Source organism: Dioscorea cayenensis, chromosome 8 (assembly GCF_009730915.1).
Source record: "Dioscorea cayenensis subsp. rotundata cultivar TDr96_F1 chromosome 8, TDr96_F1_v2_PseudoChromosome.rev07_lg8_w22 25.fasta, whole genome shotgun sequence".
Classification (NCBI taxonomy): domain Eukaryota; kingdom Viridiplantae; phylum Streptophyta; class Magnoliopsida; order Dioscoreales; family Dioscoreaceae; genus Dioscorea; species Dioscorea cayenensis.
In genome coordinates this window covers 1074019-1094176 of record NC_052478.1, presented here as the reverse complement: position 1 = coordinate 1094176, position 20158 = coordinate 1074019, and the positions used below count along the sequence as shown (strand labels likewise).

Here is a 20158-nt window from a genome sequence, read left to right as displayed (position 1 = left end):
TCAGTCCCGGAAAAATCCAGCCCTAGCAAAATAACTCTTTTTCTGGCTTTGGCGGGAAGATAAAATCTCGACTCTTACAAATCTTTTCAAGAAAGGGGTCTGCAACATTCAAAAACTCCACGGATACATGTGTTCTATGTCACAAAAGCCTCACGAGAAGCTTTAACCATCTTTTCCTTGAATGTGATTTTCTCGGAGCGTATCTGGACTTTTTCTCACAAATCCTTGGTTTCAATCTCTACCCACATTCAATTCCCACACTTTTGGACTACTTGGATTCCATCCCTTATCCCTCAACACCGAACTCTACGGGACCTCATTTCGAGTGCGATTTTTGTGGAATATATGGATTGAGCGAAATAATCGTATTTTCCAATTGACTGTTTTACCGCTTTACAATATTTTTATTAAAATTGCTAATATCTTTCTTGGTTTTCAGCCATTGGCGATGAACAACGATCATCTTTTAATGAAGCTTCCCGAGGAAAAATTAAAGCGCTCTCTTAATTTCTTAAGCGCTAAAGTCTCAAATCAAGCTGGAGATCCCGAGCTCCGATCTTTGCCCTGAGAGTAATTATGCTTTTGTTGAGTGCAGGCGAGGACACGAGGACGCGACGGTGTCTTCGCCTTCTCGACTTTTTCTGCTTCGTTTTTATTTTCTGCGCTCTTGGTTACTTTCTCCCCGACTTACGGTGAGAGGTTTTCATCTTCTTCGCATTACTGCTTTCTACATTCGATAAAGTTGTGGTTTATCCACATTTATTTCAATTAACAGTTGACTAAACTTGGAAAATTCCGAGTCTCCTTTTGATCAACGTGTTCTATTGAATTATTCTGCTCCTTTTCCTTAGTTTATTAGTCTATTGACTAGTCTGCCCCACTGCCATTTCGGAACACGGGCATGCCTACAAATTTTCATCCACATCTTCTCAGAATGGAACCTCAGTCCATGGATCAAGGACCTCACCGGAGACACATGGGAGCTAAATTATTCAGAGCTGCAAGCTCAGGAGATGTGAAAGCATTCTCAACTCTACTTACATTCACACCATCTAATCATCCTTCTCTTCTTGTTGATCAGCTAAATTTAGATGTCCGGTCAGTCATTCACGCTGCACCGGACACCGAAACAGAGAGCATCTTCAGCGTCACAGCTGGAGGAAACACAATCCTGCACATTGCTGCCGAACACGGCCATCTGAAGTTTGCCCAAGTGGTCTTCAATCTAGAGCAATCCCTGGTGGCCTCTGTGAACTCGATGCTTGATACTCCACTGCATTGCTGTGCAAAGGGTGGTCATTACCAAATGTTATGCTTTCTCATTGATGCTGCAAGAGAGGAAGTCTTCGGCCATGCTTTTCAGGGCTTGCTGAGAGCTAGGAACTTGGATGGTGACACAGTACTACACCATGCGGTACAAGGCAAACATTTTTTGGTGGTCGAGAAGCTGATCGCCGTGGACTATGGATTATCTTCTGTTGTGAATAATTCCGGCTTTTCTCCGCTTTATTTTGCTGTAATGCAAACTTCGGTAAGAATGGTCAAAGCTTTGCTGAAATCTTATTCTTGCTCTTTTGCTGGTCCTGGTGGTCGGACTGCCTTGCATGCTGCAGTCTTTACATCAAAAGGTAATAATATGGTTAGATTGTTAGTATTAAGATTGCTTAACTCTTCCGCTGTTTATTAAGATGATTTGCTTTCACAGAAATCACTAAGCTGTTGTTGGATTGGAAGCCAGAATTAGGCAGGGTTGCAGATGATTCCGGTAGCATTCCGCTTCATTATGTAGCTGCTGCTGGTGATTCACACATGGCAAATATCCTGTTAGAGCATGATGCCTCTACAGCTTATATACCTGATAAAGATGGCTCCTATTGTATACATATTGCTGCGCATATGGGTCATGTTGGTGTGATTTGCAGACTACTTGAGCTCTGTCCTGACTCCATTGAACTAGTTGATGATAGATTCAGGAGAAGCTTTGTTCATGTTGCTGTTTTGAATCACAGACAAGGGGTTATGAAGCGTGTCTTGCAAACCAAAGCTCTTGAGAAGCTCTTGAACCAGAAGGACTGTGATGGGAACACGCCACTGCATCTCGCTGTAAAAAATGGCATGAAAGAGATTGTTTATGATCTTCTGAGTGAACGGAGTGTTGAATCAAATGTCATGAACAATGAAGGCCTCACACCTCTTGATCTTTCCATGACATCAATGGAGATGAGCATTGCCTACTTCTTTGTAAGCATCCATCTCTTTCCTTACAAACAAGAAAAGATCAGAAGACATTAAAATGTGTACTAATTTACTTTCTCTGATTCAGGTTTTTCATTATATCAAAAGGAGTGGGCAGTTAGTGATCAGCAGATGTTTGGTAGAAAATGGAGCTACATTCAGTCCACAAAGACTGGATCACGCATATGATACGATAACACAAAGATTCGCCAGGCCAAAAGATACAAAGAACATTTTATCATTTTGCAAATATCTAACAATTCTGTCAGTGTTGATCTCCACAGTCACGTTCACTGCCGGTTTTACATTGCCAGGTGGATACTTCAGCGATAACAACCATCGCGAAGGAGCAGCAGTCCTAACAAACAAGTATCCTTTCAAGGTATTCTTAATCTCAGACAGCATTGCAATGTGTAGTTCCCTCATAGCCACATTCAGAATCATCTACGCAGGAGGATTAGAGATGGATAATGCATTGAGAGTACAACACTTGTCAAAATCCATGAATCTACTTGGTGTTGCATTTGCATGCATGGCTGTTTCATTTGGGATGGCTGCATTGGCTGTTGTTGTTCCAGAATCATGGCCAATTGGTATCTTGGTGTGTGTCATTGCTTTCAGTGCTCCTTTTATCAGGGTTGTTATATTCCGTGGACCTGTTATCAGTTCGCTGCGTGTAAAGATAGCAAGATTTGGATTCAGAGGATGGATGAGAAGACTTAGATTAGAATCAAAACATTCCATGAGATTGATCACTGATATCAGAGACAAAGTATCATGTTGGGCGCTGTTTCATGGTGTGTTCTTTTATTTGCTGCTTTTTCTGATCATTTTTTTAGTAGCTCTGGTGTAGTTCATCTGTTTGTAATTGGTCACCAGTTCAAGTGACTCTCTTCTGTTTCAGTTTAACATAGGCTTGTGATTATATCCATCTTAGTGATCATATGAATGTCACTTGAATTCATATTATCATCATAAAATAAAATTTTATTATAATAGAAAGTTTGATCTTTTCGTCTACTTACAAAGTCAATGAATAAAAAAAAGCCTTGATAATTATTGGGAACTTTCAGTATTAGTTTCTCATATTGATTTTCTTTCATCTGAAGTCAGAACATGTGACCTGGTAAGTTCAGATGCATCTGGAGAATAAAACCAAGTACCTAAAATTCAAAGTGCTAAGAGTACATACATCGGAGAAGAAGGTAAGAAGACCGAAAGGAGACAAATGGAACCTTCTCTTCTCCGAAATGCAAGATTAGCACACCATTAGATATGAATTGAGTCCATGGAAATATAGGCAAAGAAAATGATCATTCTCTGACCTTTGTTTGTTAATGAGAAAAAAAAAAAAATCTCTGACCTTTTTGTTGGGTCTAACCTTGAAAGTCATGCTCTGAAATTGATCTTTGAAATTTTTTTTCTAGAATTACAATTCTATTCTTTAGTATGATAATTCAAAATTCAAATGAACAGGGTATGTCACATCATAAATGTCAATTATGTTAGTCAAGTATTTCTATTAGACATACTATTTATAAACGTTAACATAGGTGTAAATCTTCTGTAGTAATTTCCAATAAATGTTGGAGTCTTGACTGTGATGCAAGTGTCGCCTACATGGAAAAGAAAGTTTAGTGTTTATTTATAATTTTTATCATGTGTTTTGAGGGCCCAATTAAAATAATTAGTTCACAAAACTCAAAGGCTGAGAGAAACTTATGACCTTTCATAATCAAAGTATGTCATTTTCACGCACATAATTTTCTTGATACTTTCCATTGAACCGTCATATTGCAATGTTATTGTGTCAATTCTTAGCCTAACTTTTGTTGGGTTACTTTGTCCACTAACACAAATTTCCCGGAAAGACATTGGATATTCAGCTGCAGAAAGCACCGAAGGTTAGTGATTGACCGGCCCATAAATTGTCATTAACGTCGCAAATTTGACAATTTTTTTTTTTGTAATAGATAAATCACATTCATTGAAAATTCATTGAAAATAAAGAAAATTTGACAAATTTCATGCATGGAATGAAACAAGGACCTCACTGGAGCCACATGGATGCTAAATTATTCAGAGCAGCAGGCTTTGGAGATATGAATGTTTTTTTAGCTCTGGTTTCACTCACATCACAAAGTCATTCTCCTCTTCTTCATGATCAGCTATGTGTACACACACAAGGCCGTCCAGCCATTCATTCATACTTTGGCAGAGACAAAAATAGAGGGCATTTTCACAGGAACGTCTGTGGAAACACAGTACTTCACATTGTTTTTTTTTTCTAGTATCTCACATGAGAAAAAAGTAACAAAACATTGAGTCATTTATATACAGACCAGACAGAAATTTTTAAAGTTGGGCTATAGCAAATGACAAGGCTTTTTCTTGTGGGCTTGCCTAATGAACCAGTTACCCAACAGAAAGAAAACAGTCTCTTTTTTTCATTATTGTTAATAAATCTTACAACTGTTTCTGGTTGAAAATCTTATACGATTAAGTTAATTTTATTCACATCTTACAAGTGCCAATAGGTTGATTTTGTACAGTGTAAATTACAGTTTACTATTGGCTTTATTGTATTTTTGATGTTTATTCTTTGTATTTTTTTTTATATTATAAATGGGAGGGAACAAATCCTTAGAAAATGACATTGGTACACTCGTTGAAGCCTACGCTCAACTCACAATTTCTAACACACATTGCAGCTGATTATGGCATGACAAAGTTTGCCAAAATCTCTGCAAGCTTGAGCAGTCCCTGATGGCTCCCTTGAATTCAATGCTTGCTACTCTACTTTATTGTTTTGCAAAGGCTGGTCATTACCAAACCATAACTTTTTTCATTGATGCTGGAAGAGATGGGGCTGGAAGTTCTACATTTCAGGACTTGCTCAGAGCTAGGAACATAGATGGTGACACAGCACTACATTATAGTGGAGAAGCTAATTGCTATAGACGATGGATTTACTTCCATTGTGAACAATTCCGGGTTTTGGCCTCTCTACTTGGTTGTTATGCAAAACTCAGTAAGAATGGTTAGAGATTGATAATGTATTAAGAGTACAACCCCTGTCAAAATCTATGAATTAATCTACTTGGTGTGATATTTGCATTCATGGCTATTTCATCTGGGATTGCTGCATTGCAAATGCTGTTCCAGAGTCATGTCTAATTGGTGTCTTGGTGTGTCTCATTGCTTTCAGTGCTTATCTTTTATCAGGGTTGTCATTTTGAATAAAGTGGATAAACCACCAATTTATTAAAAAAGAAGGGAACAGAGGAGTACAACAGGAGAGATCGCAAACAAGAAAAGTCTAGAAGAAAATAACATACTAGGATCCTCACCAGGGATGAGGAAAACAGTGAGCAAAAGAAATACAGAAAGAAAGAGAAAATGAGACAAGCTGGGACGGCGAAGTAAACCGTCTGGAGACACAGGCCTGCCCAGCTACAAGGATAGGAGGACTACTCCTGATCAGCAGTGTGCACCGAATCGCCGATGAAATCAGTGGGTCTAGTGCTTAGGAAGTTGAGAGAGCGCTTGATTCTCTGAGTGACCTCAGTGGTATCCTGATGAAGGTTCTCTGAATCTGTTGATAGCCAAGAAAGCAGCATATTAGCAGACTTGTATAAAATTGAAATAATAGGTAGGCAAGTAAGGTTAAAAATGCGATTATTTCGTTCAAGCCAAATATTCCAGATTATGGCTCTAGAACAGAGGTCCACTAGGTTCCGACGAGAGGAAGTTAGTGAGGGGATCCAAATGGTCCAAATATTAGATATTGAGGATGGGGAAGACTCAATATCAAGGTTCTGTCTGAAGAAGGACCAAATACGCTCTGCATATTTGCAATCAAGAAAAAGATGTTCCACTGTTTCCGAATTATTATGACAAAGAATGCATGTGTCAGTGGCATTAGGATTACAGCCTTTTTTGAATAGATTATCAAGAGTGAGAATTTTGTTTTCTCTGACCAACCAGCAGAATAAAGTGATTTTGCTTGGGGATTTGGATTTCCAGAAATGAGAATAAAGTTGACTTCGAAGTCCTCCGTCAATTAAGAAATTGTAGAATGATTTGACAGAGAAAATACCATTTTTTTCGAGAAGCCAGGAATAAGAGTCCTCTTGGTAATTTATGCATGTTCGGAAAGGAGTAAGAACGGTGTTAATCCCAGCCCAGAAGAAGGATTTATTTTTTGGTGGATGATGAAATAGATATCCAGGTGATCCATTAAAAGAGTAGTTTGCGTTTAAGATCTTAGACCAACAAGAATTCGATGTAGTACTGATCTTCCACCACCATTTTCCAAGTAAGGCTTTGTTGAACTCCTGAAGATCAAGAATTCCCCATCCACCCATGGGACGGGGGCGGAAAATCCTTTTCCAAGCGACTAATCTGATACACTTAGATCCAAGATCAGGCCCTTTCCATAAAAAATCTCTTCTAATCTTGTCGATCTCATGAATAACCCAAATTGGTAGTTTGAATACAGACATCCAGCAAACAGGTAGGGTAGAGAGAACGGAATTTATAAGGGTTAGACGACCCCCCAGGGAAAGGTATAAAGCTTTCTAGGGAGTGAGTCTAGATCGGACAGAATCAATAAGTTTTGTCCAATCCTGTCGTCTAGGCCGTCTTCCAGAGAGGGGAACTCCCAAGTATGTAATAGGAAGACAGTCCCTATTATAATTTAAAATTCTTGCAGAAGAAGAGTGAGGTTGATATCCAAAATTTGTGGAATATAGACAGCTCTTCGAGAAGTTTATTGAAAGTCCAGAACAACCTTCAAAGAGATAAAGAATTAATTTGGTTGTCATTTTCAATGGACTTGATATAAGTTTACTGTATGTAAAGATAGCTAGATTTCACCAACGATCAAGTGATATATTGGTAGCTAGGTCCCCATTAGAATTCTTCATAAGTGGTGAGAGTTTGAGTAATGGTTATGTGCAGGTGGTCTTAGAGCCTATGTGTGCACGGGCCCTGCCCCCACTTGCTCCATTGAGTTTTGTGCACGTCCCTGCCTTTCTTAGCGCTCTAGCCGCTCATCTTGACCAAAAAGATAGCAAGATTTCAATTCAGAGAAGGGGGAATAGTGTAAGGTGTCCAATCCTTGTTTAAAGCCTAGAACATGTGTATGATTCAAAATTAATTTGTGCATAAGTACTGTAGCAACCAGAAAGATTTGTCGCTTAATACCTTCAAGATTCATCAAAGGAGAAGACTTGTAGACGTTCTAGAGCACTTCTAGATCTGAACTTGAGAGTTTAAAGAAGAAGAAGAAGAGAAGGTAAATTTGTACTCATCTTCTTCATTCTTGTAAACCTAAGATAGGGCTTGTAAGCGGATGAGTAGGTAGGGCAAGTTGTTTTCTTTGTTGTAATGCGTTTTGTGTTACTCAAGAGAAGTTTATTGTTGATTGTATACCTCAACTTGCTAAATTAAGCTAGATTGTAGCTTAAGGGTGGAGAAGAACACTATAGCTACTCTTTAATAGTGTCTTGTTTTATTTACTTCTTTCATTGATTATATTTACTCGCTTCGCTATACTTGTCGGGATTACCTACATTGTAACAGTGAAGAAACTCTGCGGAAGTTACTGTAGTAAAATCACTGTTCACGGGATGCTAGTCGGCATGCCGCCTGTATGACTTAGTGCAAGCTCTTGAGAAAATCTATACGGTCTTTATATTGGTCGTATGCCACCCATATGCCCTAGTGAAAACTCTCTGAATGTCTATATAGCCTCCCATATGCCCATATGACAACCCATATACCTTTCATATGGCGGGTATAAATATTAAGATGGTCTCTCTAATTTTTGTTTTCCGCCCTTTTAGTCCCTCTAATATGAAATCCGCCATTTTGGTTCTTGTATTTACACATTTTCGTCCTTTAGTTATAAAATCCGCCCTTTTGGTCCTTGTATTTACACATTTTCATCCTTTTTGGTCCCTCTAATTCATCAACTGGAAGAACCAAAAGGGCAGATCTGTGAATTAGAGGGACCAAAAAGACAAAAATGTGAAAATACGAGGATCAAAAAAGCGGATTTTATATTAGAGGGACTAAAAGGGCGGAAAACGCAAAATAGAGGGACTATTTTGATATTTTGACCCATATGGCCATATGACAAATTGGATGCATTCTGAACAATTTCATATGACCTTTATACGAGCTCAAGACCCTCCTCGGTCAAATACAACCCTTAAGAATACGATTACAACCCCTCTTTGTGACCTTGAAGTAGGTAATAACTATAAAGACTACCAAAATGCAAGCATACAATACAAGACACCAATTTTAGCGTGGAAGCCTTTCAAATCGAAAAAAAACCACTGGACTCCTTAGAGCCTCTTACAATTTTTTAACTATGTCCAATTAATGGAGTTTACAAGGATCTTTCTAGCTAACTAGAAGCATATAAACTCAAAAACAAGAGTATTCAAAGAGAGACTCAACAAGACATGCATACATCATCTTCTGATGGATATAATGACATCAAGAAAAATATAGATGAAATTTGGCGCCGATCGCCGTTCAATCTTCTTGCCAAGTTTAGCTCTTATCCTTTTCTCCTTTCTCTTCTTGTTGGTTTCTTTCTTCTTGTGAGCCCCACATTTAATTAAATCCTAGCCATTAATAATATTATTATTATTACTTTTAATCCTACCCATTGATTGTGTTTTCAGTTTAAAAACCCTAGACATCTCTTCGCCTCCTTCCGATTTAGATCGCCGTTAGAAAATAGAAAGACCTAGTCTCATCTTTCTCTCCCTATTTGCAGGTGGTGTCGGTGGCGAAAATGGGAGAAAGGTCTCGTCATCAATTATTGATTTAGTATTGTTGAGGTAAGAACCCTCTTTCTCGGATCTTTGAAAAATATTGTTGAATTATTATTGTTATGTTTTTTAGATCTTGATATGTTAATGTCAGATATTAGTGATGGATGGGTAAGGTTAGCTTCTTGTTTGAGGAGTTTGAGATTAATTTGATAGGTTTTAGATTTTGTTTTTGATAATGGCAGAAACTCCTCTTCGATTTTAGGTTCTTAAAGGTATAATTTTGAGGAGAGTAAAATAAGAAACTTGTAGAGTTTGACGTTAGCTATGTACCTTCCAAATTTTAGAATTTTTGGAGTAGTATCCTGTAAATTATAGGCTTTATACTCAGGTGACACGGACATTTTTTCTGTGCAGCCCTTGAGAATTTATTAATTTATTTCATGATTGTAGAGTCTGATTTAGATTTAGACTTATAAGAAAGTTGTAGAAGAAGATGTTATCTTTGCCTCTACCAAATTTTAGAATTTTTACCCCTATAAATTGTGAGATATGATCAGATTTCTATAGGTATGCTCAATGGCATGCTCAATGGCATTTCTGCAGAAAGCATGAAGATTGATTTGAGAATTTGATGATCTTAGAGGTTGAATCATGACTCATGTTTAATAAAAAATTTGTTCCATTTTGAGTTATTTATATTTCTCTTAAAGTTTTTTTTTCTCATTTGAAGTTACATGTTGTGAGATGTTTTTATTGGATGAGGCATGTCTGAAGTTGTTGATTTGCATATTTATGATTTTAAAAGTGATGGCTTAGATTCTGTAGATCTCAAATCATTGTGAGATTTGGATATGTTATAGATGTAGATGTCTAGTTTTCTTAGAAGATTGAAATTTTTGATTTAGGTTAAAGTTTGCAAAGCTATGCTAATTTCAATCTTAAGGTTCATAGGGGAATTGGCTATTAGTCTCAACCTTGGTAGTTTTGTTAGTGTCTTGATTATGTTTTTGCATTCGTGTGAATTTTTAGAAATTGATTTACTTGTAATTCTGATGGGTTATTCCCAAATATAGGACTTCCTAAGAAAAAACTCGATTGGTGAAAAAATTCAAAATCTGGTCGTTAATCAGGTAAGTATCCCACATATAAATCCTATTATATGTATATATTTGAAAATTCTAGTCTTTTTGAATTTATGAAATTTTTTAGAAGAAAATGCTTATTATTTTGATTTATATTTTGAATTATTTATTTATTTATTATTTGCAATTTGTATATAAGTATTTAGTTTTATAAATGAATTGGAACTATTTTTATATGAAAATGGGATCATCAAATTTATGTATTCTATTCTGATAAATGTTTGGACATTACGTATTTTGACATAGCAACTTATAATCCCCAACTAACTTTGCAATAACTCTGTCATTGGGGGTTAAACATTAATAGTGTCGACATGTATCTGTGAAATAGAAACTATAGTTTCTCACCATTCTGTTGGCTGATAATTTTGGCTTGGGTTACCGAGGGTAAACTTATGAACTCTGATATTCTGGCTCGGGTCACTGAGTGTAAACATATGATCTTTGACATTTTGTTTTGGCAATAGTTATTTATGGGACATATATACTTGACTTTTTGATCAGTTATGTTTTATTGAAAAAACTTAACTTCTGAATTTTATTCTGATAAACTTGTATTTTATTATACTTGTTTGAGTTTTGAAAATTTGAAACTTTTATGATCCCGATATTTTTTAGTGGGTACTTAGTTGGTTGTCAAGCTCATAATCTGTTGTTTAATTTTTTTTTCAAATCAGGAGTTTAATAGCTCACCGCTTTGAGAATCGGGTTTTGAGGCCTTGCATGATTAATGGGTCTTGGCCTTGTAGGTGTGCTGCCGTTTGTCGACACATCGGGTCTGATGAGCCGGGTTCGGGGCGTGACACTTCTCCTCACACTCTATTGTCTCATCGCTCTCATTTTTTTTTCTCACATTAAATAAGAGGATTTACACACATAGTCTTTTTCATGTGAAATGACCCTTTTGTCCTTGATCTTTTATTAGATGACACAGCTTCTTTCTTTTTCATTTTTATATTGGGCTAAAGCCCAACTTATTGTTCTAGCCCAAATGGACTGAAACCCAATAATACTTGACATCCCCTCCCTTTGATACTCTTTTACATTTACTTAATATATAAATCCTATATTTTAGCCTGTTTTCAGCCATCATTTTTTATTTTATTTTTCTTACAATTTCAAGGAACCCATAAATGGTATTTTGTGCTCTTGATTGACTTATTGTTTTTAAGGATCTCAAAGTCGGGAGTGGGGAGATTCAGAGTCGAAAAAGATTCCTCACTTCTTTCTCGCATTTAAGTCAGTCATTTCTAGTAGCAGGAAGTCTATAAGCGGTTTTTTAAGTCCAAAAATGTTATTTATTTAATTATTTATTTTAAGCACTTTTGGGAACAATCCGCTTCTTAAATCTCTGAGCAAGCCGGTGTCTCTAGAAGGTTGATTTCGCCGGCTCAGATTGTTATCCTTTCCTTTCCTCCTCTTTTTTTTTATTTGTTTTCTATTATTTTCACATTTCTCTTTACTCATCTCTAGTGAGAGGTCATGCTTTTTTCTTTATGTATTTCTCCTATTTCTTCTTTTTCCTTCTGTAATAAATTTATAATTTATTCATTAAAAACAATCCTTCACCTTTTTCTACAGTCAAATATGTACCATGGACTGCTCTTTTTTTTATTAGCTTTAACCAATCAAGTCCTCTGAAAACACACTAGCGTTGGTGGCAGGTCAGGAACCTGCGATGGAGATAGGACCAAAACAAATACAAATGGGAGCTTCTCTTCTGAGAGCTGCAAGGTCAGGAGATATTGAAACCTTGACGTCTCTCCTTTCTTCAATAAATCATTTCAACATAGACATTCAAACGTCACACCAGTCCTCCACTGTTGCACCTCCTCCTCAATCCAAGACCATCTTTGGGGTCACTCCGGGAGGAAACACTCTCCTCCATGTAGCCGCCCAGCAGGGGCAGCTGCGCATCATCGAGGAGATTTGCCGTAGAGAATTATCCCTTGTATTTACCAAAAACACAAGGCTTGATTCACCTCTGCACTTGGCAGCAAGTTCTGGTAACCAGAAAGCAGCAGAAGTTATAATCAAGCATGTGAGGGAGAGCAGTGAATTGATACTTCTGCTCAGGGCTAAGAATCTGAATGGTGACACGGCGCTGCATGAGGCTGCTCGGTTTGGCAATTACCACATGGTTAAAAGTTTCATTGAACTTGATGTTGAATTGTCTTCGATTATTAATAACTCTGGTATGTCTCCGCTCTATTTAGCAGTCATGCGAAACTCACATGCAATGGTGGAAGCTTTGCTGAATCCTTCTGCTTCTTTTGCTGGTCCTAACGGGCAAACAGCCTTACATGCCGCTCGATCTCAAGGTACCATGTTATTGAAACATTCCTGATTTTATAAGACATGGAAATTGTTCAAAGAACTAATAGTCCCCATCTGTTAATTTAGAAAATATGAATTTGAGCATGCAAAGTTGAGTTTGCCATCCTATCACCTGAGGCATTTGGGTTAAATAAAACCCAAATATTATGTTTGACTTGCATCTTACAGTCTTTTAATTTGTTTTTTACATGATATGGTAGAAATAGCAAGAATGCTGCTGACATGGAAGCCAGAGATTGGTAGGGTAGCAGATGAGTCTGGGAGCTTACCCCTTCACTATTTAGCTGCTAATGGTGATTCAAGAATGATAGGGATTCTTTTAGAGCATGATGCTTCTACAAGCTATGATAAAGAAGCAGCACTTCCATTAAGCTTCATGAAGTTTCCCACCGCCATTGACTCTTCTTGAACCTTCTCACCGACTCAAGCTTACCATCCTACACAATTAATCTAGAACTCTCTGTCCACCGCCTCACACCACTATAAATAAGTGTGCTTCATTGCTTAGCAAGACAAGAAAGCTAATTGAGTGAAAAGCAAGAGTGAGAGTGAGTGTTAAGAGTGAGAGTGAGTATAGTGTGAGAAAAATTAGAGTGAGAGAAAGAGAGTGTCTTATAATATATTTCAAATAACTAATAAAATTAAGTTTCATATATTCTCTCTCCACTCAACAAGCTACATAGCTGATCAGAATGGCTTGTTTCCAGTTCATATAGCTGCGAGCATGGACAGAGCTCAAGTGATTAAAGAGATACTCAAACATTGTCCAGACTCTGATGAGCTTGTTGATGGAAAAGGAAGGAGTTTTCTTCATGTTGCTATAATGAATCATAGTCGGCGAGTTGTCAGGTATGTCCTTCAGGTGCCAATCCTGGAGAAGTTGTTAAACTGTCAGGATTTTGAAGGGAATACCCTGCTGCATATTGCTTGCACTCTAGGGGCCAAAGACATTGTGTATGACCTTATCAAGGATGGCAGAGTTGATTCTGGAGTGATGAACAATGAAGGATGCACACCTCTTGATTTATCTTTTTACTTGCATAATGCAACTGCTTCATGGCAAATTAAACAGACCTCCCCGTCCCTTATTTTCAGATGCTTGTTGGACACTGGAGCTATATTCAGTCCCAAGAGGTCTGATCTTCAGAAAAGAAATGTTCATGATCTGGAAAATGAAACATTAATGATATCATTGTCGAAAACTTTGGCAATACTGTCAATATTAGTCGCCACAGTTACATTCACCGCTGGTTTCACAGTGCCTGGAGGTTACAGTAGTGGCAGCAGCAGCAATGACAATATTCAAGAAGGTACAGCCATTCTATCAAACAAGTTTTGCTTCAAAGTATTCCTAATTTCCAATACATTGGCAATGGTCTGTTCTCTCACTGCCACTTGCTGTTTGGTTCATGCTGGAGCACCTCTGCTTGATCTTAAAGTAAGAGAAAGCTATCTTTCTTGGTCAATGAGCATACTTACGTGGGCAATTGTAGGCATGTACGTGGCTTATGGAATGGCCTTAATGGCTGTTGTTTTTCCTCAAGAGCGGGTCATAGGGATTGTGGTATGTGCCATTACTTTTTGGCCTTCTGTTTGTTTAGTGTTCGCTATTGTTTGGCCAGCAGTGAATTTGCTTAGAGTCACTGGTTTTATGAATGGCATGATGAGCAGGAGCCAAGATCCTCAGACCAAATTGTGGCTGAGTGAACACTTGTTTTGGAACAGTCCCAGTTCAATCATGATTCGTAGTGTTTCCAGGGTTGTATTTGCTTCTGCAGTCATCTTTGGACTAGCCATGCTTTAACTTTATAGCAGTGTAATAATAATGTTAAGAACGCTGGGTAACTTATAACCCTTTGTCTTATGGGTATGTTATTTTTTACAAAGAAATGGATAAACAACTATGCTATCAAAAATTTACCATAATATGTTATCTGCAAATTAATGGATTAAAAATAAAGGATAACTGTCCTCTGTTTGTATGTGTTGACTTGAAAGTTCCTGAAGAGACCTGGAGAATTGGGATTCTCTCACCGGGTAACAATTTTCAAAGTGGGGCTTGATTCACAGTTGCACTTATGTGCAACTACCGGTCCGGAAAAGTAGCACAAGTGATCATCTATTATGACCAGGTGGTTTATCAGTGCCGAGCTCAGAAGTTGCTCTTTTAACCTGCTTTCTTAAGAAAGGTGCTCCAAGATGAGAGAGATCATTACTGGTTTTATAAAGCCCATCAGTTTGTGTACGTAATCTTGCCCTGAGATGGGGGTTGGTCTTGAGTCTTGGCAAACACTATCTTTTGGAATGAAATGTCACTATGTGCTAATTATGATTGATTTTCTTAGGGTGTTTTCTTGATGACTGAAACTAATCTTACCATATTGTCTGTATTAATGTTGGCATGCTTGATCCACCAAGGGAGGAAGATAGAAATGCAATGTTATCATGCATGTCTGCTGGAATACGTGTTATGGTGGTCACTGGTGATAATAAAGTAAGCTGGCATTGTCTCCTTTCTTTGATGAGTCTTCTATTTCATATTCTTTTGGATGTATCATCATTCATGTTTCACTCTTATGTTAGTCAACTGCAGAATCTATCTGTCGTCAAATTGGTGCATTTGATCATTTAGATGATTCTACCGGGTATTCTTGTATTGTTTCTGAGTTTGAAGAACTTCCACCTCTGCAACGAACAACAGCATTGCAGTGGATGGTACTGTTCACCAGTTATCTATATCTCATATAGAATTGGTAGAATTTGTTGTCGCCATATGTGATGAACTGCTGTTCTTACCCTTCACACCTATATATTCCATTGAAACTGATGCAGGATCCGCACCAATTCTCTGTGATCTTAAGAGGAAATACCTGGAAAGAAGAAGAGGAGAAGAGGAGAAGAAGAGAAGAAATTTCCACTCCTGCATTAGAAACTTGGGTACTTGATTCTCAAGATTCCCTTCGCAGAGATCATGGGAAAGAAATTTCCATATTTAGCTAACATGTTGCCTTCAGTGCTCAACTCGATCTTGATAACAAAAATTTCTGCCCAGATGCTTATATCCTTGTTTAATATATTGATCAATTGACTTCATATCAGAATTTCTAATTACAATTTTATTGAATAGGTGGATAAACCACTTCTATCAGAATTTCTAATTACAATTAACATGTGATGCTTTTGAAGGAATATAAAATTTTGAAGGAAATCATGAAGATATGTCTTATTTCACTGAAGTATGATTTAGATAATTTGATAGTATTTGCAAGTTTTTTCTATTTTTAACAGTTTACTTTTTATTTGTGTTTTTTTTTTTTTGAAAAAGTGGATAAACCACGTTAATTAAAAAGAAAGAAGAGAGCTACACGGTCTCCCCACGGAACCCCGTGGGAAAAAAACAAAAATCTGAGAAGCAACAACATGACCACAAGAAGTGGTGGAACAGGGGACAAAAAAACAAAACCGAACAAAACACGGCACACAAAAAGTAACGACACAACAGAGCCGCTACAGCGCTCCAGACATCACCCTGCTACTCTCCCTAATGCTGGGTCCCCGCAAAAGGCAAATCACCCCCTGTCTCCTCCACCCTTGGACCTAAGAAGTCCAGACTTCGACGGATCGTAGAAATGGAATCCTCCAACTTTACTCTAGTTCCTTCCTCAGCTGAAGAGAACCAAGTCAAAAGCATGTGAGCAATTTTAATGATGAGAGCATGCGCAGAAATGCAATTAGCATTAAAAATGCAATCATTTCTAATCAACCAAATATTCCACACAATGACTTTCACCACAAAGTCCCCCATAACCCTACAAGCAGGTCGCACTGATGATCTCCAGGTACCCCAAGCCGAGGTAATGGACAAAGGAGGGTCCGGCAGCTGCAACAGCTGAGCTAAGTATCCCCAAATCTGTCTAGCGAAAGAACACTGAAAAAACAAGTGATCCACTGACTCTAAATCCGCATGACACAATACACAGGTGGCAGTAGGTAACCTGTTACAACATCTTTTTGCCAGATTCTCGAGTGAGAGAATTTTATTTTTCCATGCAAGACAGTTGAATAAATTGACTTTTTTAGGGCACAAATTTCGCCAGAAGAACCCCGCCACTGGACAACGAAGTCCACCATCATTGAGGAAATTGTAAAAAGATTTGACCGAGAATGAACCATTTTCTGTCAATCTCCACCATTTTTTATCCCCCAACTCCCCCGATGACCCCCGCAGATGGTCACGTAGATTAGCAAGGACTGGATTCGCAATAAAAAGCATCCCCTCAAAAAGAGGGAGCATCTCACGCACAGTGCTGTCAGGAGTCCGCGACCTCCTAAACTCGTCCGGCCAGATGTATATAGGCGCTTGTCCATTGACCCATCGATCTTTCGAGGAGAGTTTTCGAGCCGAATTAACATCTTGGAGGATACAACCTCTTAACGCCGGCGACTCATAACCCCTTTCCGGAAGAGGAAATCCTCCCGCTTGCACAGGGAATAGATTCAACAGCTGTAATCCATAATTAAACTTAACAATATTTGCACCACACCAGGTTGGATCTGATAAGAATTTCCACCACCATTTGCCTAACAGGGCCAAGTTAAAGTTCTGGAGCTCTAAAATACCCCACCCTCCCTGGTCGCGCGACCGACAGAGGCTCTCCCACCCAATTAGTGTAAATCCCTACAAAATCAAAATGAAGTGGTAAGCCGAATATTGTGATTTGATGTGGTTGACTGCTTATATGCACTTAAGTTAATCTATTAGAATGAGTGGAACAAAAAACGGCATTATAATTTATGTGATGCAGTGGTGATGAGCACATCTGGTTATTAATGCTTTTAAGTTTATAACCTTAGGATAGGCCAATTTGAATATGAAACTCATAAGCTTATGCTTGTGTACTTTATATTTACACGCTTAAGCACCTCAGAAATAATATGTTTCTCAGTGTTTGATAAAAAAATTATGTTACAAAGATGGGGCTTCTTAGACACTTATCTAGTTATTTTTCTTGAAGTGATTTATCTGAATGGATAGGTTGCAATGCCAACTGAGGTTGGGTCTCAAATGTCTAAATTTGTCAATGAGCCTCTTAGCTTTTGATGTTAATTGTTTGATATATTATTGTTTGTCATTCTCTAATATAAAGTGTGTTTTTGTTGCAAATTTCCTTTTCATGATTCTCTTTTTCTTTTAACCAACCAGTGATTTTGAATACTTTTATGTGACACTGAAGCTCCAAACTACAAGCATGTTTTGGTACTACCTTCTGATTGAACTTAATTTATATATTTTTAACTGATAAGCGAAAATTAAGCTACTTAATTATTCCTGCTATATGAAACGCTTTATTGATTTTTTTATTGTGCTATATTTAAAAAAGAAACCTTGGTTTGCCCTGCCAGTCAAGCCTTCCCTTTGTGATCCTACAGTGTAATATTTTAACTGTATATTTATGTATATATATATAATACACTAGTAGGTTTTTGAATTTTTTTTAAAAAAAAGGAAAAAAAGAAAAGGTCAACATTGCTCTAATCCCAAAAAGTCAAACTCCCAAAGATCCTACTGGGCGAACATTGCTCTAATCCCAAAAAGTCAAACTCCCAAAGATCCTTATCATTATAACCCTATTAGCTTGATTAATTCATCTCTTAAGATTGTGTCAAAAATCTTAGCCAACAAACTGAGACTGATCATCGACACTTTGGTAAATGCAACTCAGTCGGCATTCATTAAGGGGTGGTGTGTCATTGATAACATTGTTATTGCACAAGAGCTCATCTACTATATGTAAAAACATCACCTCCCGGGCATGATCCTTAAAGTTGACTTTGCTAAAGCTTTCGATACTATGGATTGGAGCTTCTTGTTCGAGCTTTTGAAGGCAAGGGGCTTTAGTGATAAATGGATTGGTTGGATCAATGCCATTCTCACTACCTCCAAAGCTAGGTTCATTATTAATGGTTGTCAACGTGGTTACATTAGGTACCACAAGGGACTCATACAGGGAGACCCTCTCTCCCCCTCCTCTTTGTTCTAGCGGTTGATGTGCTAAGTTCAGTGTTTAATTAACAACGCTCTGAGCTCTAGTTTTCTTCATCGGGTGACTCTTGGAGAATCTCGAATTAAAATGTGTCAGCTCCAATGCGCGGATGACTTACTAATCTTAACAATGGGAGTAGGAGAAGACCTTAGAATCATCAAGCTAATTCTTTACACCTTTGAACGCATGTTGGGTCTAAAGGTTAATTCAGAAAAAACTTGTCTTTACTCTTCCAAAAGAAACCTCGAGCCACATTTCTCTTTGTCCAGGATGTTCCACTGTAGTGTTGGCTCACTCTCCCTTATTTAGGAATACCTATTTCGGGTGGAAGGCCAAGAAGGCAAGATTGGGGCATTCTTTTAAACAAAATGAGATCAAGATTGGTGACCTGGAAATCAAAATTACTCTTGTTGGGGGGTAGACTCACTCTAGTGAACTCGGTCCTAACAACGATCCACACTTACTGGATGTCAATTTTCAAACTTCCAATATGGGTCTCCAAGACCATTGATAAGATTAGGAGAGATTTTTTATGGTCGGGACCGGATCCTCATCACAGTAAAATCAGATTGGTAAGTTGGATTAGGTTATGCAGACCCAAGGAGCAGGGCGGTTGGGGAATTCTAAATTTGCATTCTTTTAATAGTGCATTGCTAGGCAAATGGTGGTGGAAAATCATGTCTGGTAAACTCTGGAGTGGCGATGCCATCATTCGTGAAAATTACTTCAAGAGATGTCCCACTTGGAACTTGTTCCACAAGCAATGTGCTAGACGTTCCTTCTTCTAGAATGGCATCCTTCACACTCTGCCAGCTTTTAGAAAAAAAATGTACGCTCAATTATCTGGAATGGGACCACTTCTCTTTTTTGGCATGATAATTGGGTTGATGGGCGTGCACCTGCAGAGTTATGGCCCCATCTCTTCTAATTATCTCTCTTCAAAGAAGGATCGATTAGAGAGTTTGCAAGTAGGAATCCCAAGATTCCTCTTAATGAATTCCCAACTTTGATTAATTTCTTCAACATTATCCTTGTGCAACCACTTCATGAAGAAGATGAACAACGTTGGACTTTTACAGTGAATGATGGGGGTTTGCGTTGTTCCTAGTCTCCTATCATCCTAAAAGGATGTTTCCCGAAGAAGATTAACCTTTTCAACTAGCCAACTCGAGACAACAAGATCTTGTCACTAGAAAACTTAGCTTTAATCAGATGCAGTTTCTTTCAAACTTCCACTTGTGTGATGTGTCATGCGGATATTGAGACCACTAATCACCTCCTTATTCATTGTCCAGTTGTAGTTCATGTCTGGAATTTCTTTGGGTAGCTCCTTGTGGCCTGTCGTAATCCTTTGTCTCTTTCGGACCTTTGGGGTGATTGGAGAAAAACTATCAAAAAATCTTTAATTTCTTTTTGGGAATTAATTATTAGGGTAATTACGTGGAATATATGGATTGAGAGAAACACACACATTTTCACTTGCATTTGTCTTCCAATTGTTTCCATTATTGTGAAGATTGAGCATATGTTGCTTATGTGGCTCTATGCAGCTCATGAATCGAAAAAAACAAGACTCGAGGAACCGGCGCTGAAGATCAAAAGGAGT

The 20158-nt window shown here is 38.0% G+C and overlaps 2 protein-coding genes across 3 annotated transcripts; both read left to right on the top strand.

Annotated features, from left to right (window-relative positions):
- The first annotated feature begins 903 nt into the window (after nucleotides 1-903).
- LOC120266698 (protein ACCELERATED CELL DEATH 6-like) lies at nucleotides 904-3154 on the top strand. 2 transcript variants are annotated; one of them, XM_039274346.1, is made up of 4 exons: nucleotides 904-1628; nucleotides 1706-2241; nucleotides 2324-2617; nucleotides 2688-2744. In XM_039274346.1, exons 1-4 carry the CDS (start codon nucleotides 935-937, stop codon nucleotides 2694-2696), a joined length of 1533 nt encoding a protein of 510 aa, XP_039130280.1. In that variant the 5' UTR covers nucleotides 904-934; the 3' UTR covers nucleotides 2697-2744. The 2 variants fall into 2 exon arrangements, with proteins under 2 accessions (XP_039130280.1, XP_039130279.1); XM_039274345.1 differs by having other exon boundaries at nucleotides 2324-3154.
- Nucleotides 3155-11849: 8695 nt separating this feature from the next.
- On the top strand, nucleotides 11850-14270 carry LOC120266795 (serine/threonine-protein phosphatase 6 regulatory ankyrin repeat subunit B-like). Its single transcript, XM_039274454.1, has 3 exons — nucleotides 11850-12492; nucleotides 13216-14072; nucleotides 14180-14270. The coding sequence occupies exons 1-3, from the start codon at nucleotides 11850-11852 to the stop codon at nucleotides 14213-14215; spliced, it is 1536 nt and encodes a 511-aa protein (XP_039130388.1). The 3' UTR covers nucleotides 14216-14270.
- The last annotated feature ends 5888 nt before the right edge of the window (nucleotides 14271-20158 follow it).

Coding starts and splice junctions, on each gene's coding strand:
- LOC120266698 (XM_039274345.1), top strand. CDS start 935: ATGGAACCTCAGTCCATGGATCAAGGACCTCACCGGAGACACATGGGA. Junction 1,629..1,705: donor TGCAGTCTTTACATCAAAAG/GTAATAATATGG, acceptor TTGCTTTCACAG/AAATCACTAAGCTGTTGTTG. Junction 2,242..2,323: donor TGAGCATTGCCTACTTCTTT/GTAAGCATCCAT, acceptor TCTCTGATTCAG/GTTTTTCATTATATCAAAAG.
- LOC120266795 (XM_039274454.1), top strand. CDS start 11,850: ATGGAGATAGGACCAAAACAAATACAAATGGGAGCTTCTCTTCTGAGA. Junction 12,493..13,215: donor ACATGCCGCTCGATCTCAAG/GTACCATGTTAT, acceptor GCTTGTTTCCAG/TTCATATAGCTGCGAGCATG. Junction 14,073..14,179: donor AGCGGGTCATAGGGATTGTG/GTATGTGCCATT, acceptor CATGATGAGCAG/GAGCCAAGATCCTCAGACCA.